The sequence below is a fragment of the Hyperolius riggenbachi genome, chromosome 2 (assembly GCF_040937935.1).
Source record: "Hyperolius riggenbachi isolate aHypRig1 chromosome 2, aHypRig1.pri, whole genome shotgun sequence".
Lineage (NCBI taxonomy): Eukaryota > Metazoa > Chordata > Amphibia > Anura > Hyperoliidae > Hyperolius > Hyperolius riggenbachi.
The window spans coordinates 133,692,585-133,716,406 of record NC_090647.1 but is presented as its reverse complement, the minus strand read 5'-3'; the positions used below and the strand labels follow the sequence as shown (position 1 = coordinate 133,716,406).

Below are 23,822 nucleotides of genomic sequence, written 5' to 3'. Positions count from 1 at the left end.
TGACTTACTTTCAGTTCATATGTCATAATCTGGATAAATGTGAATTCTTTCACCACTAGTTTGCTACATTTGTATGTGCCTAGAAGCGAACAACATTGTGTTGTGTTTAAAATGCTAGAAATGCTGGTATTTGACATCCATGGATATCTTCTTTGACAATTTTTTGCATATTAGAGTAAATTTTGGACCCCATTTTATTTTTCAAATGCTAGATCAGAAATTGAGTTTGAAACAGACATACCGGTATATATTGAGTTGAAAGTTTATTGTTTTTAGGTTAGCTAATAAACTGTATCATCCTGATTCCAAAATTCCTTCTTTAACTGACTACTAATGTGGTAACAATACTCTATTACTGCTAATCTCCATCTATTGATATGCAAATTAGGCCACAGCACTCTATTAAAACTAGCAAGGGGTGCTATTGGCAACATCACATTGGCTCCTGTCTGATGAGTCCTACTAAGTCATTGCAGTTTGGACACAAAAAAAACACTCCAGTGGTGAAAGTCTGACCCCCAAAAAATGGAATCTGCAGCTTTATAAATCTGCTATGAGGAATTACAATGCCAAAATTCATACATTTGTCACATTCCTGTTAGGTTTTTGCATGTGGTTTCTTACTTCTATAATAATGTGATTCCCCTCTTAATAATGAAACTTAAAATTTCTCCAGAATTAGCTTGAAGAGAAGTACACTTTTAGAAAAACTTGATTTAACCACAAATGACCTTTCAGACAAAAATCTCCAAAGGAACAGCTGAGCTTAGACAAGCACTAATATTCATTTCTATGGAGTAGGGCGGAGGAGGGATGTAGGGACTCAGGTTCTGGAACATAAAGTGTTTGCTTGCATGCTGACTGTTGTAGGTAGTGACCAGCAGGGATGCTCTCAAATTCGGATGAAATTCGAATAGGGTTATTCGAATTTCATCCTGCTAATTACTGCAGCTGTGCAAGTGGCCGAGGGGGGGGGGGGTTAGTCTTACCCATCAGGCTTCTTCTTGCTCCATCCCTCGGTGCCTCCCACGCTACGTTCCATTCCAGTGGTCACGTGATTACATACACTTTCTCCTTACGGGTTGAAGGAGGAAGTGTATAGTCATGTGATGCCGGAATGGAACGCAGCGTGGGAGGCGCCGAGGGACGGAGCAAGAATAAGCCTGATGGGTAAGATTACCCCCCCCCCCCCTCCTCGGCCACCCACACAGCTGCAGTAATTAGCAGGATGAAATTCGAATAACCCTATTCAAATTTCATCCGAATTCGAATTTGAGAGCATCCCTGGTGACCAGTTTGTAGGGCGCCTACATATGTCTAACAATAAGCACACGACAAGCCACATGATCTGTAAACGACTAAACTACCAACTCATTTACATACTGTGCACACAAACAGAATGACGGACTGCACAATATGACCGCATTCATACCAAGTACAAGTCGTTCAAAGGACTTGTTCACACGCACCCAACTGCACAATATCAGCCCAACAGTCATGTGAGTAGATCCAACATTGGATTGGGCAAACTTCCTGTTATCAGCCGCTCGTCTGGTTGTTTGTGCATGTACACATGCCTGATTATTGTCTAACAGACTAAAGTCAGATAATTATCAGGCTAACAGGTTGATCTGTCTGTACGAGGCTTAAACAGGGATCCACGGAAGGGTGAACTGGGTAAGTACAAAAAATATAGCAACCTTTTTAGAAGACTATGATCCAAGCTAACTTCAGGATTTTCTATTGTTTTACTTTTCATGTTGTGAAGAAAGGCTAGAACCTAATCTGGATTGTTACTGTCTGTGCCTCAATCTGAGAGATTTTCACTCACTTCCTCTGATAAGATGAAGTTGACAAGCCTTTCCAACAAAACAGTCAAAGACAAAAATAAAATATTTTTGTAAGGTGAGGAAAAGATGGCGCCATCAAGTTGTTATTGCTGCATCTCATTTCCTGTCCCAGGGTTCATGTTAAAATAATGAAGGTCCAAGGGACAAGAAATATATAATTGGGACAGAATAAATGGCAGAAAAATTCCAAAAGAGGTTGTAATCCTTTTACATTCTTTCTAAATCTAAGATAACATCTTCTATATAAGAAGTATTTAGAATCTTGTGATGACCTTTAAAGAAATAAAAAAAAAAAGTGTGCACCTCTTTCATTTACTGCTTCGATACACAGTCGTACAAACTTTGGGATAGTATTGTTTTCTCGATGACAAAGAGCATCCAAGCGGCAGCCAAAAACCTGATCTGTGAAACAGAACAAAGATTATCGCAACACGACGTTACATGACATTTCTTATACTCAGCATAAAAGTGTCTTTTTTCTCACTGTTAGACTTTATGGAACTGATTTACTGATTTAGGTTTTTCATTGGCTGAGGATCACTGCAGAACATAACTGATCTGGCCACCCTGACATGAATATATTAAAAGTATTTACTATTCATCTTCAATACATTGGCCTCAATTCTGGTAGCTATGTGCGGTAAATATTTTTTTGTTGGTAAAGTATGCAGTATTTTTCATTCTGGGGGGGGGGGGGGGTTCAGATTTTTCCACATTTCTGAAAATGCAGTAAAGTGCATGGTAAATGTGGAAGATGTGGTATTTCAGCGGTAAATAATAATAATAATGATAATCCTTAATTGTCTTCGATAACTAAGGATAGTGATTGGAAGATGTTTTTTTTTTTTGGGGGGGGGGGTGTATTTGATTATGTAGCAACCTATGGAAAGATTATTTATAGGCATGCCCTATAAAAAAAAAATCCACTAAATATTTCTACTATTCTTCTCTATTACATAGCCTGAACAGGAATCCCACCAAAACAGGAATAGGAAGTGAATAGGAACTCCACTAAAAACTGCAAAATGCACACAAATTGACTTTACTGCCAGATACAGGCAGGTCTTAAATTAATCTGTAAATTATGTGCCAACATGGGCCCTATTTTTCAGGAGAATTCCAATTTTGTATAAAATAATGTAAAATACCGCACATTTTATGACCTAATTTACCGCATGCGGTAAATTATGACTAAAATCTACCAGAATAGCAAACTGTTTTTACCGCAAAGTGTTTTACTTACCCGGAGCTTCTGCCAGCCCCCTGCAGCGGCCCTGAGCCTGCACCGTCATGGAATGATCCTCATGTCACCCGCAATGACTAAGATTTCAGTGACAGAGTCCGTCGCCAGCCACTGCGCCTGGTGCGCCCTGCGCATGCGCACTATGAGATTTTTGGGGCCAGACAGGTGCAGTGGCTGGTGACTGGCTCTGTCACTGAAATCGAAACTTAGTCACTGTGGAGGATCGGAGGATTGTTCTGTGACGGCACGGGCACCAGGAGGCAGGTAGAAGCCTGGTTCACTCAAGTTTCCCTTTAAAGATCTGCCCATGGGTTGAATTAAACACAATCTACTGACCTTTTATAAGCCCCTTTTCCTGTAGGGTCTGTAGTGGCGGTCTCTTCATTAACATCTTCTTCAACCTGTGCTTTACTTTCTTCTTATCCACACTTCCGACATTGTTGCTCACCCAGGCTACTATGCATTAAAAAGAAACCACACTACACAATTAACTTACTAAAATATTACAGTTGAGTAGGATCTGCTTTTCCTTATAACTAATAACCAAACAGCTATTAAGCCCCCATAGACAGCAATTGATTTACCAAGAAATGCAAGACTCCTTTTTCATTACCAGGTATTATTTCTCCATAGAGTCTAAACTTTGACCTCCTGTAACTACAGGGGAGCTGCACTTGCCACCTCAGGCGGGCCCAGAGCTGTGGAGGGCCCCAACTACTAACCTCCCCTTCCTCCATTACAGGTCACTAATCATCAGATCAGGTGGTTATGTGGCTGGGTGTGAAGATCATGATGGCCACACTTGTTTTATGACCCTTGTGAGATGGGCCCCATATGCTGTCAGGGTCACACCAAAGAGGGGGCAAGGGAAGGGGTGTACAAATTGGGGGCCCCTTCAAAGTTTTGCTGGGGGCCCCATGATTTGTAGTCATGCCCCTGACTCACAGCACAACAGCCATCACTGGCAGGGCTAAAGGAGACAAAGCAGAATTACCTCAGCACATTCCCTTGGAAATATACATGGTTGTTGAGGTTATTTTGACATTTATCCAAAGTTGTGGCATTTAAAAAACATGTATTGTTTTTGCAGTGCATGTAGCAAAAGAAAGACACGGCATTCAGGAGCTGTGTGCAGCAACAAGCTGTATTGGAGCAAGCGATAGCACTACATGTTTCGGGCAGAGCCCTTCCTCGGGTGTGTTTTGTATTGTTTTTGCTGTGCATGAAATTATTAATATTCATCCTCACCATGTCATTTTTTACGTTGCTACACCTTCTGCAGGTAATCGCCAACTACCATTATCCCTATAACCGCACCCATTAACAATGTACATATAAAAGCAAGAAGTTTTAAACCAGGATGATACCATTTATAGGGTAACGAAAAATGAATAAAAATAAGCAAGCTTTCGGCCTTGCAGCCTTCGTCTGGCTTTTATCCTGTTAGTTTGCAAACTGGTGGTACAGACAGCTTATATACATGCAACCTCAAAAGGGAAAACAGATATTTTTTCAAGCATAAATACATGTCATTAAGATGCCTTAATTTACACAGACCATCGACCTGGGGTTAGAGGTTGTAAGCTAAGATAAGGATCCTTGTTTAACACCTGCTCACAGACCTGGGAGTTGGACTGACACAGAGGTATCGTAAATTCTTAGTTCACAAGTTCAGCTAGAATGGCTGAGAAAGTTCAAATATCATCAATCTCATACCAATATAAAAAGTTGTTGTCCTTATTCAAACCGTTCTGCAGAGCTTTGAACCAATTTATAAATTTTGTTTCTGCTACTAATCGATCATTTGACGTTTTGAAGCCACCCTTAAGGGCAGTGACACGAAGATCATCCATGCTGTGTCCGTTGGACCGAAAGTGTGTAGCAACTGGGAGTCCAGATTTGGTATCATTAATAGTGTGCCTGTGTCCATTCATACGTTTGCGCAGAGTTTGTCCAGTTTCTCCCACGTACATAACATTGGGGCATTTAGCAGACATGATCAGATATACCAGATTGGTGGAACCACAGGAAAATGTACCTTGTACTCTGTACTCCTGTTGTGAACCTGGTATCGTTACCCTGTCAGTGGAGTAAATGTGTCTGCAGGTCCCACATATTTTTTGTCGGCAGGGTGATGTTCCGTTTTGTTGAGGCCTATTCAAAGAACTCCTGACAATCAACCGTTTTAGATTGTGTGGTTGCCGATATGACAAGAGTGGAGGTTTAGGGAATATCGTTCTCAGTCTGTGATCCTTGTGTAAAATGGGATGTAGTTCCTTAGCAATCCTCCTTAAGATTTCCAGGTGTGGGTTGTAGGTGACAACCAAAGGGACACGTTCCTTTTTCTGGTTTTGCTTATATTTCAGGAGTTCAGTCCTGGGGATGTTGCTGGCTTTCCTGATTTGGGCCTCAGCCATAGGAAGACTGTAACCTTGTTTAATGAAAGTGTTCTTAAGGCGATCCAGGTGCATGTCTCTGTCCATCCTGTCAGAACAAATCCGGTTGTACCTTATTGCTTGGCTGTAAATTATAGAGTTCTTAATGTGCTTAGGATGAAAACTGTCATATCTTGTATGTGGGACGGTCTGTAGGTTTGCGATACACAGAGGTTTGTATGTTGTTACCCCTGATGTATATGGTGGTATCCAGAAAGTTAATCTCTGTGTGAGAGTAGGTAAGTTTCAATTTGATTGTAGGATGGAAGGCATTGAAGTTCCTGTAGAACTGGAGAAGATCATCCTCACTTGCGGACCAGATGATTAAAATATCATCAATGAAGCGGAAGTAGGCCATGGGTTTTATGCCACATGCATTGAGGTATTCCTCTTCGATTTTGGCCATGAAGAGATTTGCATACTGTGGTGTGAATCGCGAACCCATTGCCACGCCCATCTGCTGTAAATAGAGGTCCTGTCCAAAAGTGAAATAATTATGAGTGAGAATGAATTTGATCAGTCCAGCAATAGGCTTTACAGGTATGCCCTGACCCTGAAGATATTTACGGCAGGCCGCAATACCATCATCATGGGGAATGTTCGTGTACAGGGACTCCACATCCATCGTGGCCAGTACGGTTCCCTCAGGTACTGGGCCGATGGCTGTCAGTTTGTTCAGGAGGTGGGTGGTATCCTGTATGTAGCTGGGTCTTTTACAGACAAGAGGTTTCAAGATGTTTTCCAGCCACCCTGAGATGTTCTCTGTAAACGTTCCGCTCCCTGAGATTATGGGCCTGCCTGGGTTTCCCTCTTTGTGGATCTTGGGAAGCATGTAAAAGCAGGCTGTTCTAGGCTCTTCAGGGATAAGGGTCCTTACATGTAGTCTGATGTTTGCAGGCAATCTGTTAACCATCCTATTGAGTGCCATCCTGTATTCTTTTGTGAGGTCCCCCTGTAATTTGGCATAGTGAGCGGTGTTGGATAATTGTCTTTGTGCCTCCTGGATGTAGTCACTGGTGTTCATTATGACTATGGCACCACCTTTATCCCCTGGTTTAATAATAATGTCCTTATTCTCCTTAAGGGATCTGATGGCCTGTCGCTCCTGTGGTGTTACGTTCTGGGCCAGTGTCTTTCTTTTACTCAGGATCCTGTCAGAGATTCTGCGTCTAAATTTGTTAAAGTATTTATCCAGGGCCGGGTTTTCTCCTTCTTTGGGGGTCCATCTTTTTTTCTTCTTTTTAGATCTGGTGCGTTTTGGTCCATTATCCATTGTATCATAGGCTTCCTTATCATGGTAGTGTTCCTTGAGTCGCAGCTTTCTGAAAAATTCCTCCATATCTCCACAGAGTGCAATCCTGTCTATGGGTCTCGCAGGGCAGAATGACAGGCCTTTGGAGAGTACTGACATTTCAGCTTCAGTAACCTGATAAGAGGAAAGATTCATTACACCTGTGGGTTGCTCTTTTTCTGATGCTTGTGCATCCAGGCGTCCACTCTTAATTCTAAGTCTCTGAAGTTTTGTCTTTTTGTTGTTAATTAGGAATCTCTGTAGTTTCCTATAGAAAATCTGTAGTTTATCCCATGCTCCAGTGTGGTCATCATTCAGAGACAGTTTCAGGCTCTGTATCTCATCCTTTGTAATCCTCTTACGGTTATAGCAGACTCTTATAAGGTAATTCCGCATGCTCTCCGAGCTCCTCCTGCAGATTTCTTCTGCAAACCTGCTATTGTATGTATGCAGGGTGGGATTCTGTATTCTTAGTCCTTGAGGTATAAATTTTTCCTTTTTGCATGTAGTCAAGAAAAAGATGTACATATGTAATAGGTTAATAGGAATAGGAAGATACTACTTGCTTGGCAGTTGGAAAAAAGGAAACATTTTTTTCCACAATGCAATAAGGTTTCCAGAGAGGAAACTGCCGCAGCCCTGACATCACAATGTGGGAGGGGTTTCACCACAATATCAGCCACACATATGTTCCTGGTGATCTATTTTAAAAAAGGTAAAGATTTCTTGTGGAAAAGGGGGTATCAGGTGCTGAACGGTATAATGGTATGAAGTTCAATCCCGGGCTAAAGTTCTTTAGGTTTACAACACACATGTAACTCACTTACACTGTCTGCACACAGTTTACCATCCTTTTGTGAATATAGAGAAGACAGCACATAATTGTACTTGGTATTATCAGTGAATGAGCAGTCATTAATGGAATGAGTGTTTGACACAACTGTAGCAAACATGGGAGAACAAAATGGAAGTGTTTATAGTAGGCAGATTTTCTACTCAGTCCAAATCTGAAAAAAAAAACCACTTTGTGCTAGACTTACACTTTACAGACAAGCAAGTAGTATGAAAACAGAGTACTTAGTACTACAGCAACCAAATCCTAACACTCAGTTTACCAGTTGCACAGTCATACGGATCATCTGGCTCATAAATACACAGTTAAGTCACATAATAATGGCCACCAGCCGCCTCTGATGTCAGGAACGCCCAGGACAGCCAATGAACAAATGCACATGTCACATGCGGACTCTGTGAGTATATGAGGTGAGAAGTCGGCAAGCTGCCAATATAGCAATGGTGGCTGACAAAGAGAAAAGGTTTGACTTATCAGACATTAAAAAGGTACGATCACCAACTACTAGGCAAAGGGCAGGAGCATTCTGGAAAAGGTGGCATTTGGGAACTATACACAGGCTGCTGTGATTATTACATTACAGTACAGTGAGTGGACAAATGGAACCTTTTCAATGCACCATGGTAACTGTGGAGCAACACAAGATTTCGATGTGAGAAGTAAACATCAGTGGTGCATATTGGTGCAGACCAATTAGCACATTAATGTGGAGACACTCACCAACAGCAGGAGACTTAAAGATGCGTATCGAAAATGACTGAGCAGTGAGCTCTGTTGTGAATGGTGGCCTGGAGCAAACAGCTGGTAACTGCATCCATGCTCATGAGGGCTCATTACAAAAAGTGGCTGCAATTTGCACAGACATGCACTGACATTGGACTTGTACCAGTTTTTCCTTTTCTGACGAGTCAAGGTTTGAGCCAAGTAGAACAGATGGACATTCGTGTGTAAGACTTTGAACTTGCGAAGAACAAACACCCTGCAACCTTTGTTGGATATTCACAAATTGGTGGTAGCCGTGGAATGGTCTGGAGAATGTTTTCTTATTATGGTCTGGGTTCTTTAATACCTCTGGAAGGCACACTAAATTGATATGGGCATCTTCATCCTTGCCGATCACATACACCCATAAAAGGTCTTTTAACAGGACATTGCAACATGTCATTCCACCATACCACCATGACCATATCACAATGACCACCACCATACAGAGCATGAACAAAACTATCAGCTATTATACTCGCCACCCAAATTCCACAACTTTTAGCCAAATCGAGAACATTTGGCACCAACTTGCTTGACATGTTTGATGACTGTACTCGCTACCACACACATGTCAGCAATTGTCGGACGAATTACATTCGGCATGATTGCATATACCTATAGTAACCATCCAGCAACTTACTGTGTCACTCATATGGAGTCAGTGTTCATTATAATGTGACTCAACCGTGTATAAGTTATTTTTCTAATTGTCAGCTCGTTTCATTAAATGTGCTCTACAGCAGGGTGCAGAGTTCTGTTGACTGTTCAGCTAATGAATGACGGACAGTTAATTTTCAAGCTACTACAAATATGAATGTGACAAAACTGTTGTGGTATTTTATAAAACAATATAAGAAGCTTAACTATAGCATACACGTAAATTTCCGGCTATCTCTACTCTTTAGCGGACTCTCCTCTTCTTCACCACTCCCATCCAGGACCTCCATACTGCCTGCTCTTCTCAAAATGATATCATCCAGTGGATTTTCTCGCTCCTACATGAGAAAAACAAGCTTGAGTTTTTAAATCAGAGTTTCCTAGCCCAACAATGTGCAAACACTGATTTTTTTTTATTCTGTATTTATTTTACAGAACATGAAAATAGAAGATAAATAGAAGCAATGACAGCAACTAATAAGCCATGCAGGATGGGGGGTCAGTGAACATGTGGCTCCTCCTCCCTGAGCTATACCAATTCACATGGCTTTAAACATAATGGAAGTATCTTGCAGAACAGGGTTGGACTGCGTATGTATAATATGGCCGTCGGTGAGTTGGGCGAGAGGAGAGTCATATGACAGCTCTGTTTGCTGCCACTAAACTGCCCGGCAGTGTTAAATACTTTTCCCCCTCCGTGTTGTCGCTACTTGGAGGGAGATGTAATTCGGGGTCCGGCAACTGCCAGAGCCCAGCATTACTGTTACATGCCCCGCTCTGCATAACATTGCTGCAATGAGGTGCCTGGCGTTAAATTCCGTGCGCTAAAACCACCTACTTCGGTTGGACTGTCCTTCCCTACCCCTCTCCTTGCCAAGCAGCCTTATCTCAATACTGAGGACCAAAAACAAGGTTGGCTGGGTCATACATGCAAAAAGGGCATCGGGAAAAAAGGGCGCCTGGTATAAGCGTTAACCTGAAATATCGTTTATAAAACAATTATATTTTAATATTTTGTTTAGAATATTGTTTTACAAATTCAAATCATTAAATAATGTGTATGAAATGATATATTGGTAAAACACTATTCTCTGTAATTATGGATGGAAAATTACAATAACGTTTGTATATTCACAATGATGATTATAATTATAATGATTTAAAATGTATTTTACATTAACGATGTTTAAGTACTGTTTTTTTTTTTTTTTTTTAATGATTTAACCAGATCAGGATCCAAAAACATAACTTTACATTTTATACTACTATAAAGTTTCTAAACGATATTTTGTAACAATTTTTAATATAAAATTTATAACCATTTAAAAAGTCATTTAGTACAGATTAAAACTGAATTCACATATTTCAAATAATCAAATCATAAAAAATATAAGTACATTCGTAATAACTGTAGTAAACCATTACTAAATATTACTAACATTACTACAACTAAACCTAACCCTATTCTCACACAGAACCCTCCCTCTGCCTATCCCTAACCCTAAGACCCCCCTGATGGTGCCTAACCCTAAGACCCCCCTGGTAGTGCCTAACCCTAAATCTCCCCTAGTGGTGCCTAACCCTAAGACCCCCTGGTGGTGCCTAACCCTAAGATCCCCATGGTGGTGCCTAACCCTAAGATCCCCATGGTGGTGCCTAACCCTAAGACCCCTCCTGGTGGTGCCTAACCCTAAGATCCCCCTGGTGGTGCCTAACCCTAAGACTTCCCTGGTGGTACCTAACCCTAAATCTCTCCTGATGGTGCCTTACCCTAAATCTCCCCTGGTGGTGCCTAACCCTAAGACCCCCCTGGTGGCACCTAACCCTAAGACCCCCCTGGTGGTGCCTAACTCTAAGACCCCCCTGGGGGTGCCTAACCCTAAGACCCCCCTGGGGGTGCCTAACCCTAAGACCCCCTGGCGGTGCTTAACCATAAATCTCCCCTGGTGGTGCCTAACCCTAAATCTCCCCTGGTGGTGCCTAACCCTAAGACCTCCCTGATGGTGCCTAACCCTAAGACCTCCCTGGTGGTGCCTAACCCTAAGATCCCCCTGGTGGTGCCTAACCCTAAGAGCCTCCTGGTGGTGCCTAACCCTAAGACCTCCCTGGTGGTGCCTAACCCTAAGATCCCCCTGGTGGTGCCTAACCCTAAATCCTCCCTGGTGGTGCCTAACCCTAAATCCCCACTTAGTGATCGCTTTATTGTGTGAATAGTAATGTTTTACACCTAGAGACCGTAAAAAATATATTACAATGTACTTACCGATCGCTTGATTATATGGATAATAATGTTTTACAAAGAGTAAGTGATAACATTTTAAATAACGTTTTAGTTAAATACGATTGATATGTTTAGTATGTTTATAACCATTATTCGTCAGATTTAGCTATTGCTCGGTTTATCAGATGGATAATAGTGTTTTATAAGTATTAAGTGTGAAAAACAATATGTTATGATTTTGTTGTTGCGTAGTTTATTTGGTGGATAATAATGTTTTACAGAGTGTTAATGAAAAAAAAAAGTATATTACGATTTATTTGTTGACGGCTTTATACAGTATGTTGAAAATAATGATTTATGAAAAATGATTATTTAAATATTATTTACATTACGATTTAACGCAAAACTATAAATAAGTATTATTTTATGTGTAAACGTTACTGTTCGCTGGCGAAGTTGGGAAACATTAATTATCACAGATGCATATTGGACATATTGTTGGACAAGGACATGCTGTAATGGGGGAAGCTTTTTATCGTCTTTTTCAAAGTGTCCCCCCTCCCTCCCCTCCCCCCCCCAAAAAAAAATAACCACCATTAAAGACTATGTGGACCCTACTGTTGGGCTACAAAGTCCCTGGGATATGCTAACATGTATTTTTTTAAGGACTTGGAAGGGACACATCGAGAGAGAGAGAGAGAGAGAGAGAGAGAGAGAGAGAGAGAGAGAGGGAGCGCACACCGGGGCGTTTTATAACCAACCAGCATATTGTAAATGCATTGGTGCAGTAGTTTTGCCTACTGATTGCAGCATGCACACTGCTTGATTTTTGCTTTGAAGAAATGCACACGCCACTTTTTGGCATTCATACCTCTTTAGGACATTAGTGAATCGCCCTCTTTCAGACACATGGAGTATACATATATAAAACAATTAATCTCCACAAGGTGGCACTATTGTGCTATCAATGAGCTTTCAGCTTTTTACTTTCTCAAGGACAGTATAAAAATTAAATTTAAATATTTACACTATTGATCAGTCACTACAGGCAACAACCATGTATTAGCTTTCAGCTAGATTATGACTTTCACCTCTTCAACCGTCTAGTGCCTACACAGACTTTTCATAGGAAGAATATAAAGCACTGTATGTATATTGCTGGGGAAATAACTCTGTTGTCTCTACTGCTGTCATACAGAACCTCTTCAATTAAGTTTCACAAAGTAAGATGAACACATCTGTACAGAGACCAGTGGGACATTCTTTACAATGCTGATTATGCAGTAAGATGTGAAATAGAAACTACTTGAATGTGAATATGTGGTTTTTAAGGACAACTTAGGCAATGCATTAGTAACAGATAAAGACTAAAATGTAAGGCGTGTGCTGATAGTATGACTTACCAGTCTCTCAATGACTCTCTGCAGGGCATCATACCATTCCTGTACAACAGGCTCCTTGTCAGACTGCAGCAGGAACTCATTGCCTGTTACCATGCGGAGCTGCAGAGGGCACAGATAATGTATGCATAATGTTGGGTTAAAGCCAGTTTGTGGAGAGGATGATAAAGCAATTCCTGCAGTGTGCGACCACCAGAACACTCAGGAGACAATAGAGTACTCTATTAAGCTGGCAGTCAGGATGTAAGCCTCCCAGGCTCCATTACTATATGGATGCGCAATACGGTCAAGAAACCACAGTCAAAGAGGACCAGTCACAAGCTGGCTTATAGAAGATACTGGATATTCATCGTTACGTTATTACAATTGTTCCTACTTCTTCATGAAAAAATCCATTAGTCCTATTGATTTACTTCTTCAGTGGCAGTTAAGGGCTCTCTGCCTCTGACACAGGAGACCAAGGTTCGAATTTTGGATCTTCCTGTTCAGTAAGCCTGCTCCTATGTAGTGAGGAGACCTTGGGCAAGACTCCCTAACACTGCTAATGCCTACTGAGTGAGCATGTCAGAGTGAATGCAGCTCTGGGCGCTTTGAGTCCGCCAGGAGAAAAGCACAATATAAAGTGTGCCGTCTAAGGCCTCTTGCACACTACATGCCATTCCGATTTTTTATACGTCCGATTTTGGACTAAGATTAAAAATCTTAGCAGCATGCAGTACAGTTTTTAATATGAATCCAAAATCGGATCAGATAAAAAAAATCAGAATCGCATGTAGTGTATAAGAGGCCTAAAGATGACTTGAGCTTCAGGCCTCTTGCACACTACATCCGATTCCGATTTTCAATCAGTACTTCATGCTGCGTTTAGCATCCAGGGAAAATCGGAATCGCAAATCGCATTTGCAGTGTGCAACTGTAAACTGTAGTGAAACTGTACTGAACTGTACCCATAGTTCCCTGTGTAAGCACAGCTGGTCCTGTGCAGTAAGCTGGAGCTGCTTGTACAGGTGGAGCGAGGTTGTGTTTGCCCAGGTGGAGTGCGGCCATGCTGGCGCTCGTACCAGAAGTGGAGCCTGACCCAGATGTCCCTGTGAGCGGCGGGGAATCAGGGGACAGCGTGAAGGGCCTCTGGAGGATCCAGAGGGTTCCCTCTCCTTAGGTGTTTTCTTTTTTTTAACTTTGTGAGGCCTCTGGTTCTCTTTAAGCCAGCCCTGATAGCCAGAAAAGCTGTGCCCTGTCAATGTTCAGCCTTCATCTTGATGAATTCTAATGGTTTCTAGCTGGTGTATAACTAACAGGATTCCATAGTGCAGTGAAGTATGAATAATTACAGGTGTGTTATGTGGCAATGCTATACACACACCTCTACGAGACACTGAGACACATACTCCATCAGGCAGTTAACACCAGCACCCTGTACTGCTCAATACAGTCCTCTGAATGCAATTATAACAAGACTGTGGAGTCTTAACCTTATTAAGAACATGAAATCAAATTATTAAAAACATGAAAAGATGTTTAAATGAACTACTTAGCCAACAGGAAGAAGACCGAAGCTGTATTAGGCAAGCAAGGGATATTGTTGTTCCTTACGATGTGCTCTTTTCAGCAGTCTATGAGACATACCTCCCAACTTTTTGAGATAAGAAAGAGGGACACTTAAGCCACACCCCTGACCACGCCCCCATCACACACACCAATTTAAAGAATGGGAATACAGTTTAGAGTCAGTTAAACACATTTTTCAGAAAAACACATATAATTACACAGATTTGTACATCAGTCCTGAAAGAGGGGCAAATAAGGAGGAAAGAGGGACAGATGGACAGGGTTCCCAAAGAGGGAATGTCCCTCCAAAAGAGGGACGTTTGGAAGCTATGTATGAGAGCACATCATAAGCAAGGGGAAAACACTTTTTCAAAGATTACATTTTTATTTAGTACATCCTGGAGTTCTCCAGGAAATTAATCAATGAAGACACCAGGACAGTTCTATGTACTATCGTTAGTATGCATAGAACTTATACTCTCAGTTTAAATTTGCTTTGAGGTCTGATAGGTCAGACTTGTCAGCTTCCAAATGTCCATAAGATAGATAAATACATTTTTATCAAGTTATTTTTACCATAGAGATGTGTAGCTACAGTTCCTTGCAACTTACATGAATGACATTCTTCTTGCTGGACATGTCTTGGGCCCAGTCTAAGGAGGCACCTCTGAGGTCCACGCTGGTCTCAGGTTTACTATTGGCTGGTTTCTGAAAGACAAAAAAAAAACTATATTAGACAATGGAAATATCTCTGAGAAACTATTTGTGTGCTAAATGCATTACTAAATGGGCATGAGATATTAAAAATGTATGCCAAGCTATTTTAGGTCAAGTCAGGAGTTTTGGTATCTCACTTATTAACGTCCATATGTGTTCATACACAGTGATTTTTTTAAGGGGGGGGGGGGGGGGGGAGTGTTAAAGTGTTTCTTTATTGCTTTTACAACAACAACAAAAATATTCATAATTTACTAGACATCAATCATTTGGCTCAGATCATATATACAAGTCCACATACAGAAGGTTCAAGTACACCACATATTAACATGTATTAGCATATGAATGAGAAGTTGCAGCAATACCTTGTTAGGGACGGATTTCTGGAAAGGCTACAAAGCGGCTACTGCCCAGGTGCGGCAGTACATGGAAGAGGGGGTTACAACATATGGAAGAGAAGCTGCAAATGGAATGGGAAGGGGCTGCTGTACATAGATTTGACACATGGATGACGGGGCTGCACATGAAATGGGAGGTGGACTGCTGCACATGGATGTTATACATGGAAGAGGTGGTTGCACATGGAATGAAAGGGGGGCTGCTGCGCATGAAAGAGGCACAATAAGAAAGTTGGCCTATGGGTGGGAAAAGTATAAATCCGGCCTTGGACACTGTATATCACATTGGTGTCTTAATATCCAAAGGATAGCCATCTCAAGAATGTAGATCACAATTCATAGCATTATTATGCATCAGAGGAATCAACCCACACACCCCATACTGAACTGGGCTCAAGACTGGTACGTTTGTTTATACACTGGTCGATTTTAGCCATCGATCGATCGTTTCTATAGAATCGATTCTATCAAATTCCCCATTCGATCAATTTGTGGCCGATTTCGATCGATTTGATCTATCTGACAGGATGGAAGATCTAGGTCGATCTGCTGCTGGCAGCAGATCGATGGCCCATAGAGTTGCATTGGATCTAATGGTCCAATAATGCATTTGGAAATCTGTTCCTAGTGTGTGGCAAACATAAGATAGATTCCTGTCAGATTCTACTTGACAGGCATCTGACAGAAATCTATCTGATGGTCGAATCTGCTGTAAATCTATAAGTGTATGGCCACCTTAAAGGGGGAGATTGGAATTCGCTATTTAGTCCATTCCATCACTGATCATATCATGCTAAGTTTTCATTTAGAAGTTAGAGCTTTTCGAGCATAAAAAACATGGGATTCTGATGAGTAGTAATATTTTATATTTACCACAGGACCAGGGCCGGATTTACCATAAGGCACTGTAGGCACGTGCCTACAGGCGCTTGATGTTTGAGAGGCGGGTCCCTCCCTCCTTCCCTATTCAGAGTCCTGATTGAGCTTCCTCTGGCTACCTAATACTAAAGGGCACCTGTAGCTACTTATGATGGACAAGGGAAGTAAGGGAGAAGTGACAGCTGGGCCAGCCAGCACATTGTGGTGCGATTTGACAGGGGTTTGGAGGTTCATGGAGAGCGAAGTATAGGGTGCCAGGACATCTGTGCCTATGGGCTCCTGTGAGGTAAATCCGGGCCTACACAGGACATGTCACCCTGAAAGGCAAGCACACAGGCCTTAAAAGGTATTACAACTGAAAGTTTAAGTTTACCATCTATAAAATGCCCCACAGATTTCCAGTATTGCTTCACATGTGAGTAGGTTCAGCTGGCAGGTAGCGAACGAAATCAGCCTCTGGTGCTGTATTTATTGAGGACCACGGGCTAAAATGCACCACAGATTTCCAGCATTGCTTCACATGTGAGTAGGTATCAGCCTCTGGTGCTGTATTTATTGAGGACCACGGGCTTAACCCCCCCCCCCCCCCCCCCCCAAAGACCAGGCCATTTTTCATTAAATACCACTGCAGCTTTAACCCTTTCTACTCGGAGTTCTTTCCTAAAGGAAGTCGTTTCTGCTCTGAGTTTTTTCTTAAGGAAATGCGCTCTCCCTCTTACACTCTCTCCCATTTTAATATGGAACGTAACACAGTAACATAGTATATCTTATTTTAAAGAATGTATTATAATGTTTAATTTGATACCTTATTTGGACAGTTTGGCATCTTCTATTGGCTGGTAGCAGAGGAGAATGCCAAGGTAGGTTCAGCAAAATTACTGTTGTGCCACAATGATGCACTGGGGGAAATTGATTTCAATGAAGCTTCAATACATATAGATGCCCTATTAGTGTGTTTCTCAACACGCGGTTCGCGTACCCCAGGGGGTACGCGAGACCATAGCTGGGGGTACGCAGCCAGGAGGGGATGCAGCGCAAAACGGGGGAGCATGCCCACACATAGCGGCGGGGAGGGGGGTCCACTCCCCCCCACCCTCACCTTGGACTCCCCCGTCAGTGCTTCCCCCTCCGACACGCATTAATAGCAGCGGCGGCGGCATGGTAAAAGGAACGCGGACTTACTTCCGCATTCCACGCCAGAGGACCTTCTCTCTCAGCGATGACGCTACTTCCTGTTTATCAGGAAGTAGTGTCAGGCTCAGAGAAGATCGGACCTCCGGCATGGAACGCAGAAGTAAGTGTGCGTTCCTTTTACCATGCCGCCGCCGCTGCTATTAATACGTGTCGGAGGGGGAAGCACTGACGGGGGAGTCCAAGGTGAGGGAGGGGGGGAGTGGACCCCCCTCCCCGCCGCTATGTGTGGGCATGCTCCCCCGTTTTGCGCTGCATCCCCTCCTGGCTATACTTTGGGCACACATGCCTAACTAAACTGTAGGCACCCATGCCTAGCTATCCTGGGGGCATTCATGCCAGGCTGTACTAAGGGCACCCATGACTGGCTATACTGGGGGTACTTATACCTAACTATACTGGGGGCACCTATACCTGGCTATACTGGGGGCATCCATGCCAGGCTGTACTAAGGGCACCCATGCCTGGCTATACTGGGAGGCACCCATGCCTTGCTATACTGTGGGGCACCCATGCCTGGCTATACTGGGCGACACCCAATCCTGGCTGTACTGGGGGCACCCATGCCTGGCTATACTGGGGGCACCCATGCCTAGCTATGAGGACACCTATACCTATATATACTGTGGGCACCAACCCATGCCTGGCTATACTGGGGGCACCTATACCTAGCTATACTTAGGGCACCTATACTGGGGGCGGGCACCTATACCTGGCTATCTATCTATACTGGGGGCACCTATACCTGCGGTGCGGTATATATGCGGTATAAGTGTGCGTGTGTGTGCGCGCGCGCGTGTATATATATATATATATATATATATATATATATATACATATATATATATATATATATTATACACGTGGGGGGGTACTTGGCTGGAACTGAATTGCGGTAGGGGGTACTTGGGCCGAAAAAGTTGAGAAACACTGCCCTATTATATATTCTTATACTCTTCTTAATGAGACAGATGCCTATATCACCAGGTGGCACATCCCCTCTATAGAATGTGTTACATAAGGCCTCATGAGAGGAAGCAATGTCAGCATCTGTATTCATAGCTTAGCATAGGTTCCATGCTTAGCTGTGCCTCAGCACCTTGGACCTCCCCCTCTTGCAGCATGGAGCTCGATCCACAGCCACCTTGGCCATCCTCACAGGTGAATTGCGCCACGTGCTCAGCAGTGCCTGTGCCTTTGTCCAGGAATGTCAAACTGGTCCTTCGAGGGCCGAGGTCCTCACACATTTTTGACATAGCTCAAATTAATTGATGGGTCTGAATCAGGAAAGGTGTGGTCCACCAGGTAGAACACATTCCTCTGCTTCGGGCATGGATCTGGCCTTCCAGACCTGGAGTTCAACACGTGCTGTAGAGTGAGCTTTCCAGAGGTGGTAAGGTATATTCGAGCCCAGTAGCATGAACCGCCTCTGTGGATTAGGCAGGATCAATTCAGATGACCTGGAGAGAGATGCATCCTCATGCTGCCATAGCTGACTATACCACTCCTTACATGCAGATATTATTGCATACAAGAATTCATTTATAGGCTAGAGGCAGACAAATTTGTTGGTACCCCTCCATGGGGGAAAAATCCCCCAAAGCTGACACATTTAAAAACTTTCCTGTGAAGATTTGATTCAGAAGGAAGTTTCAAATAATAACACAAATGAAAATGGCATGGACAAAAATGATGGGTCCCTTAACTAGTTGTGGACACCACGGCTCTGGCCCCTTAACCACTAGAGGACCTCAGTGTTAAACCTCCCTAAAGACCAGGCTATTTTGCATTAAATTGGCCCACTGCGGCTTTAAGGCCAAGCTGCAGGGCCATTTGACACAGCACACAAGTGATTCCCCACCCCCCTTTTCTCCCCACCAACAGAGCTCTCTGTTGGTGGGGTCTGATCGCCCCCCCATTGTTTGTTTGTTTGTTTATTTGTTGGTTTGTTTGTGCTTTTTAATGAAAATAAGTGTTTTTTTTTCTCACTACAGTAACTCACCTCCCTCCCCCCGCCAGCCAATCCCGTGATCAGCTGTCATAGGCTTCAGCCTACGACAGCCGATCACCTCTGTGTCTCAGGAGGGGACAGTCGTGTCACACGGCTGTCCCCAGTACTGTGTTGCTGCGGATTGCATTGCTGTACATGTAATTAGACGGCGGTTACACCGTCTAACATTCTCCCGAGCGGCAACCGCCGCTCAGATACTGAAGGCGGAGCTCCGCTCTGCCCACCAAGCAGGAGATGCGCGCGCACTCTGCGCGCAATCTCCTGCAAAAAAGAGCCCCAGGACTTTACGCCGATTGGCGTTAGGCGGTCTTGCGGCTGACGGCGTGGTCACGCCCATCGGCGTGACATGGTCGGCTAGTGGTTAAGGACCACAGCCTTTTTTTAATTTTACACTTCCTGATCACTGTGATTGGCTCACAGTTATCAAGGGGTCAGGAATCAATGAAATCGGCTCCCGACTGAGGTGGGGACTGGGAAAGCGATATTGCGCCTCAATCATAGAGCAGACATCATTAAAACTACACCACATCAGGCTTAGGCAGCCACAAGTGCGTAGATTTAACTACAACCGGCCTAAAACTATTTAACCTACCATTTCGTGCACACCCTTTAGAGGCAGTCACTGCAAACAAGCAATTCCTGTAGTTCTCTGCACCTTCAATGGGATGTTTGGCCCACTTTTCCTAACAAAACAGCACCAGCTGCGTCTGGTTTGAAGGTTGCCTTCTCCAGATAGTATGTTTGTGTACTTAATGGATAATGTATTGTACTCTGTGACAAATGCATATTTTATATCTGCACACATGTATTTTAAATTTCACAATTTCTCGTGATTGTGGTCTCTTAAAGTTCTTCAGCAGGTTGAGAGCAACCTACCCTGTACGTGGCTTCAAAAGCTGCATGTAGGTATACCTAAGACGTTAAATCTTTAAAGACTTGCAAAGTCTTTATTTTTCTTAAAGAGACACTGAAGCGAAAAAAAATATATGATATAATGAATTGGTTGTGTACTATGAATAATTACTAGAAGATTAGCAGCAAAGAAAATATTCTCATATTTTTATTTTCAGGTATATAGTGTTTTTTCTAACATTGCATCATTCTATAATATGTGCAGATTACACAACACTCAACATTCAAAATGATTCTTTCAGAGCAGTCTGTGAACTAATGACCTCTCCTCTGGCAGAGAAAAAGTAAATAGTTCAATAACAGTTGAGATAATAAAAGTCAGAAAACAGCCCTCTCCACGACTTTCATCGTAGAGCTTAATTGCTTTTTTGCATAGAGATAACAACTGGAGTTTCTTAACTCTTCCTGTACTGGAAACAATTAGACTGATGTATCTGATCTTAATGTTTTATTTCTTAGCTGTACTACACATACAAATCATAATATCATAATTTTTTTTTCGCTTCAGTGTCTCTTTAATAAGTGATCAAAATTACTAATTAAGAAATAAAGGTTTTGCATTTTTGATAACGTTCGTCTTGTTAAGCTTTTTTTTTTTTTTTTTTTTCTTCATTACCTACCACGTGTGGTATTCAAGAAGACCTATTCATTGTATTTATGTGGATTTATTTGTCCAAATAATTATTTACACGTGTGGGTGCCCTCTGCTGCTATTATATTGTACTTTTGTTGTTATTACACCTAAGTGAACTGCTGCTGAGCTAAATGCAAAAGCTGGTCACAACAACAGTTTATTTCATTTATTATTTTTATGTATTTACTCTATTCCTCTGAAGCATTTTGCTGTTTGTCCAAAGTTAAGTTTTAAAAGTTTACCTCATGAGCATTGGTATATAATAACTAGCTATCCCGTGTATATTGAATTATGACTTACCCATCCAGAGGGAGCCTGAACTTTTGGGTTTTTGTAGAATACTAGGCTATTTCCAGTAAGAACTACTAAAGATGTAGTCCAGTTTTTCCTAAAAAATAGGAAGAGAAACTCATATCAATGCGTGTAAATAGTTTTAGAGGAACACCATTTATACTGCTAGTGACGAGAGAATATGGCATACTGAGATAGGCTTACTTTAGTTTTCTTCCACCTTCTGCAATTTTTGTCTTGTTCAATTGTCCCGCTTTTTCCACTTCCTTAAAAGATAAGAACAGGGTTATGTGTTTATTTAAGTAACAGAGGTAAAAGCTACTTCAGTGTGAGTGTTTGCATGTGTATGTGCGCGTCTGTATGTGTGAGGTGACAACGTTTATATTCTGAAATGCAAACTAATGCATACTTACCCCAAAAAATATTTATTTAGGCTCCACCCCCATTCACTGCTACAGCCATGATAGTTCTAAAGTACTGTGTACCCCATCGCTTTGCTCCAGTAGTTGTGCCTAGTCTCTTCCCACATGTTTTACCTGTCCTCCCTTGTATTGGTGGAAAGGGTTGTGGGAGTAAACAGCCTGTTTTCTGATCAGGCTGTTCCCTTAAGGTACCATTTAATAGTACAGCTTTTATGAACTATTTTATATTTTAAAAATCGAAATTAGGTTGAAATAATAAAAGAACGATCAACTGTAAGATCGTTTTTAATCTACCATGATGAATATCTACTTAATCTTCCACCTAGTGGATTTTTATGATCGGATCCATTCTGATCAAGTTAAAAATCATACTGTTGACATATAAGATCAATTATTAATATATATATATATATATATATATATATATATATATATATATACTGTATTTACTGTATACAATATATATACTGTATACAATATACAATATTTATCATTAGTAATTATTCACCATGGCCCTAATAAATGATTTTTGTCTAAATATCTTAAGTCACAGCTCATGAGGTACGATTGGCTCTTCTGTATGTGACAGATATGATGATCATTTCTTTGTAAGAAAAAAACAATTCAATTGATTATTACAATTTAACAACACAATCATTTTTGAGAATCATTTATAAACGATTATACTGTTAAAGTGGACCGAACTCTTGCACAGAACAGCACAGCACCTTGTATGTATTTAGAGAGTTTAACCTGTTTAATTCTTCCTCATTTGTGTCTAATCACAAGTTGCATTCTGATCTCTCCCCTGTGTCACATGACTGCCTATGGTAGAGATGGCAGATAAGGCCATTTGAAAGCACAGGAGGTTAACAATATGTCTGCTTCCATGAATCAGGAAGTAGAAACAGTGCAGATGTATTTTAGGATTTGTATCAGCTGTAACAAATAAATGTTTTTTGTTTATAGGTTAGTATGCTGTTGTGTATCTTTTAGAGCAGAGAGGATGTTCTGAGTTCAGGTCCACTTTAATAGGCAGCTTTACATGCATGGAGAGACAGGAACAAGCACACAATGAGGAGGGCCAGCAGCAGTGGACTGAAATATTTAAAACTGTGCACTATCAGGGGGCAAATGTGTACAATGCTTGCCTGGGTCACCTCAACATATAGCAAAGACTGCTGGAAGGTTAGTAAAGAAAGCTTATATGAATGTACTAATGCAAAACATGCAACTGATAAGCAAGGTAATGTCCATGCGTCCCTACGGCTCAAGTGGGCAATATTACAGTTTAACAGTGTACTGACCAGGAAGCTGTTATGGGGGAGAATTCCATCGATCACCAGACAAATAGGAGGCAGGAGAGAAGAAAGAGATTGATGTGTAGACTACATGGGAGGTGAGTATGACGTGTTTATGTTTATTTTGACTTTTAATTTTCAGTTCAGGTTTGCTTTAAGTTTTCTTTGCCTTTAGGCTCTTGAGATGTAAATTGTGTCATGGCATTAACCTTGTACAAAGATAATATACAACATCGACTTACATTGGGAACGTCCAAAACCAGCGGCAATTTATTCAGATCTGCATTTATGTTTGTGCTGTTATTATAACTTTCCACCATATGATGTGAGTTATTCCGCCTATGGGTTGGCTGAAAAACAATTGAATAATACATGAAATGTTTGAATACATGAAGTGGCCTAGCTTTACTATGTCTGACGTTATCTCTCTAACACTGAGGCTGGGTTCACAGTGGTGCATTGCTGTGCTACGTACTACAATGCACCACCTATGTGACATTCACAGTGATGCCGCTGTGGTACGAGTTAACAGTCTGCAGCATCCCAACATACTGCATGCAGTGCATTACTGCAAAACACATGTTAACAGTGATGATGAAGCATACTTTTCATTGCCTGTATGCTTCACTGTATGCAACGCAACACGCAGATAACGTGTGGCGTAACTTTCCTGTTCCGTTGCATTCCTTCTTTTACAGAGAACGCAACATCCACTGTGAATCTAGCCTTAGCGCTGTTCTGTCCCAAGAATTAGTGTTCGAAAATGTTGTGCTGTTGTTTCTTATTGATACATTGATCTGGCC

General features: G+C 41.9%; 1 protein-coding gene across 6 annotated transcripts in view; it reads right to left on the bottom strand.

The window, feature by feature from the left end:
• ARHGAP9 (Rho GTPase activating protein 9) overlaps window positions 1-23,822 on the bottom strand; it is a 173,187-nt gene that overhangs the window by 27,347 nt on the left and 122,018 nt on the right. For 5 of the 6 annotated variants that reach the window (XM_068267453.1, XM_068267455.1, XM_068267457.1 and 2 more), the window contains 8 exons: window positions 23,262-23,369; window positions 21,501-21,562; window positions 21,306-21,393; window positions 14,876-14,971; window positions 12,719-12,817; window positions 9,312-9,432; window positions 3,430-3,549; window positions 2,154-2,252 (listed from right to left, as the gene is read on the bottom strand). In XM_068267453.1, coding sequence (XP_068123554.1) covers window positions 2,154-2,252; window positions 3,430-3,549; window positions 9,312-9,432; window positions 12,719-12,817; window positions 14,876-14,971; window positions 21,306-21,393; window positions 21,501-21,562; window positions 23,262-23,369 — 793 coding nt within the window. The remainder of the gene's footprint in view (window positions 1-2,153; window positions 2,253-3,429; window positions 3,550-9,311; window positions 9,433-12,718; window positions 12,818-14,875; window positions 14,972-21,305; window positions 21,394-21,500; window positions 21,563-23,261; window positions 23,370-23,822) is intronic. The other variant, XM_068267454.1, reaches the window with a different exon arrangement.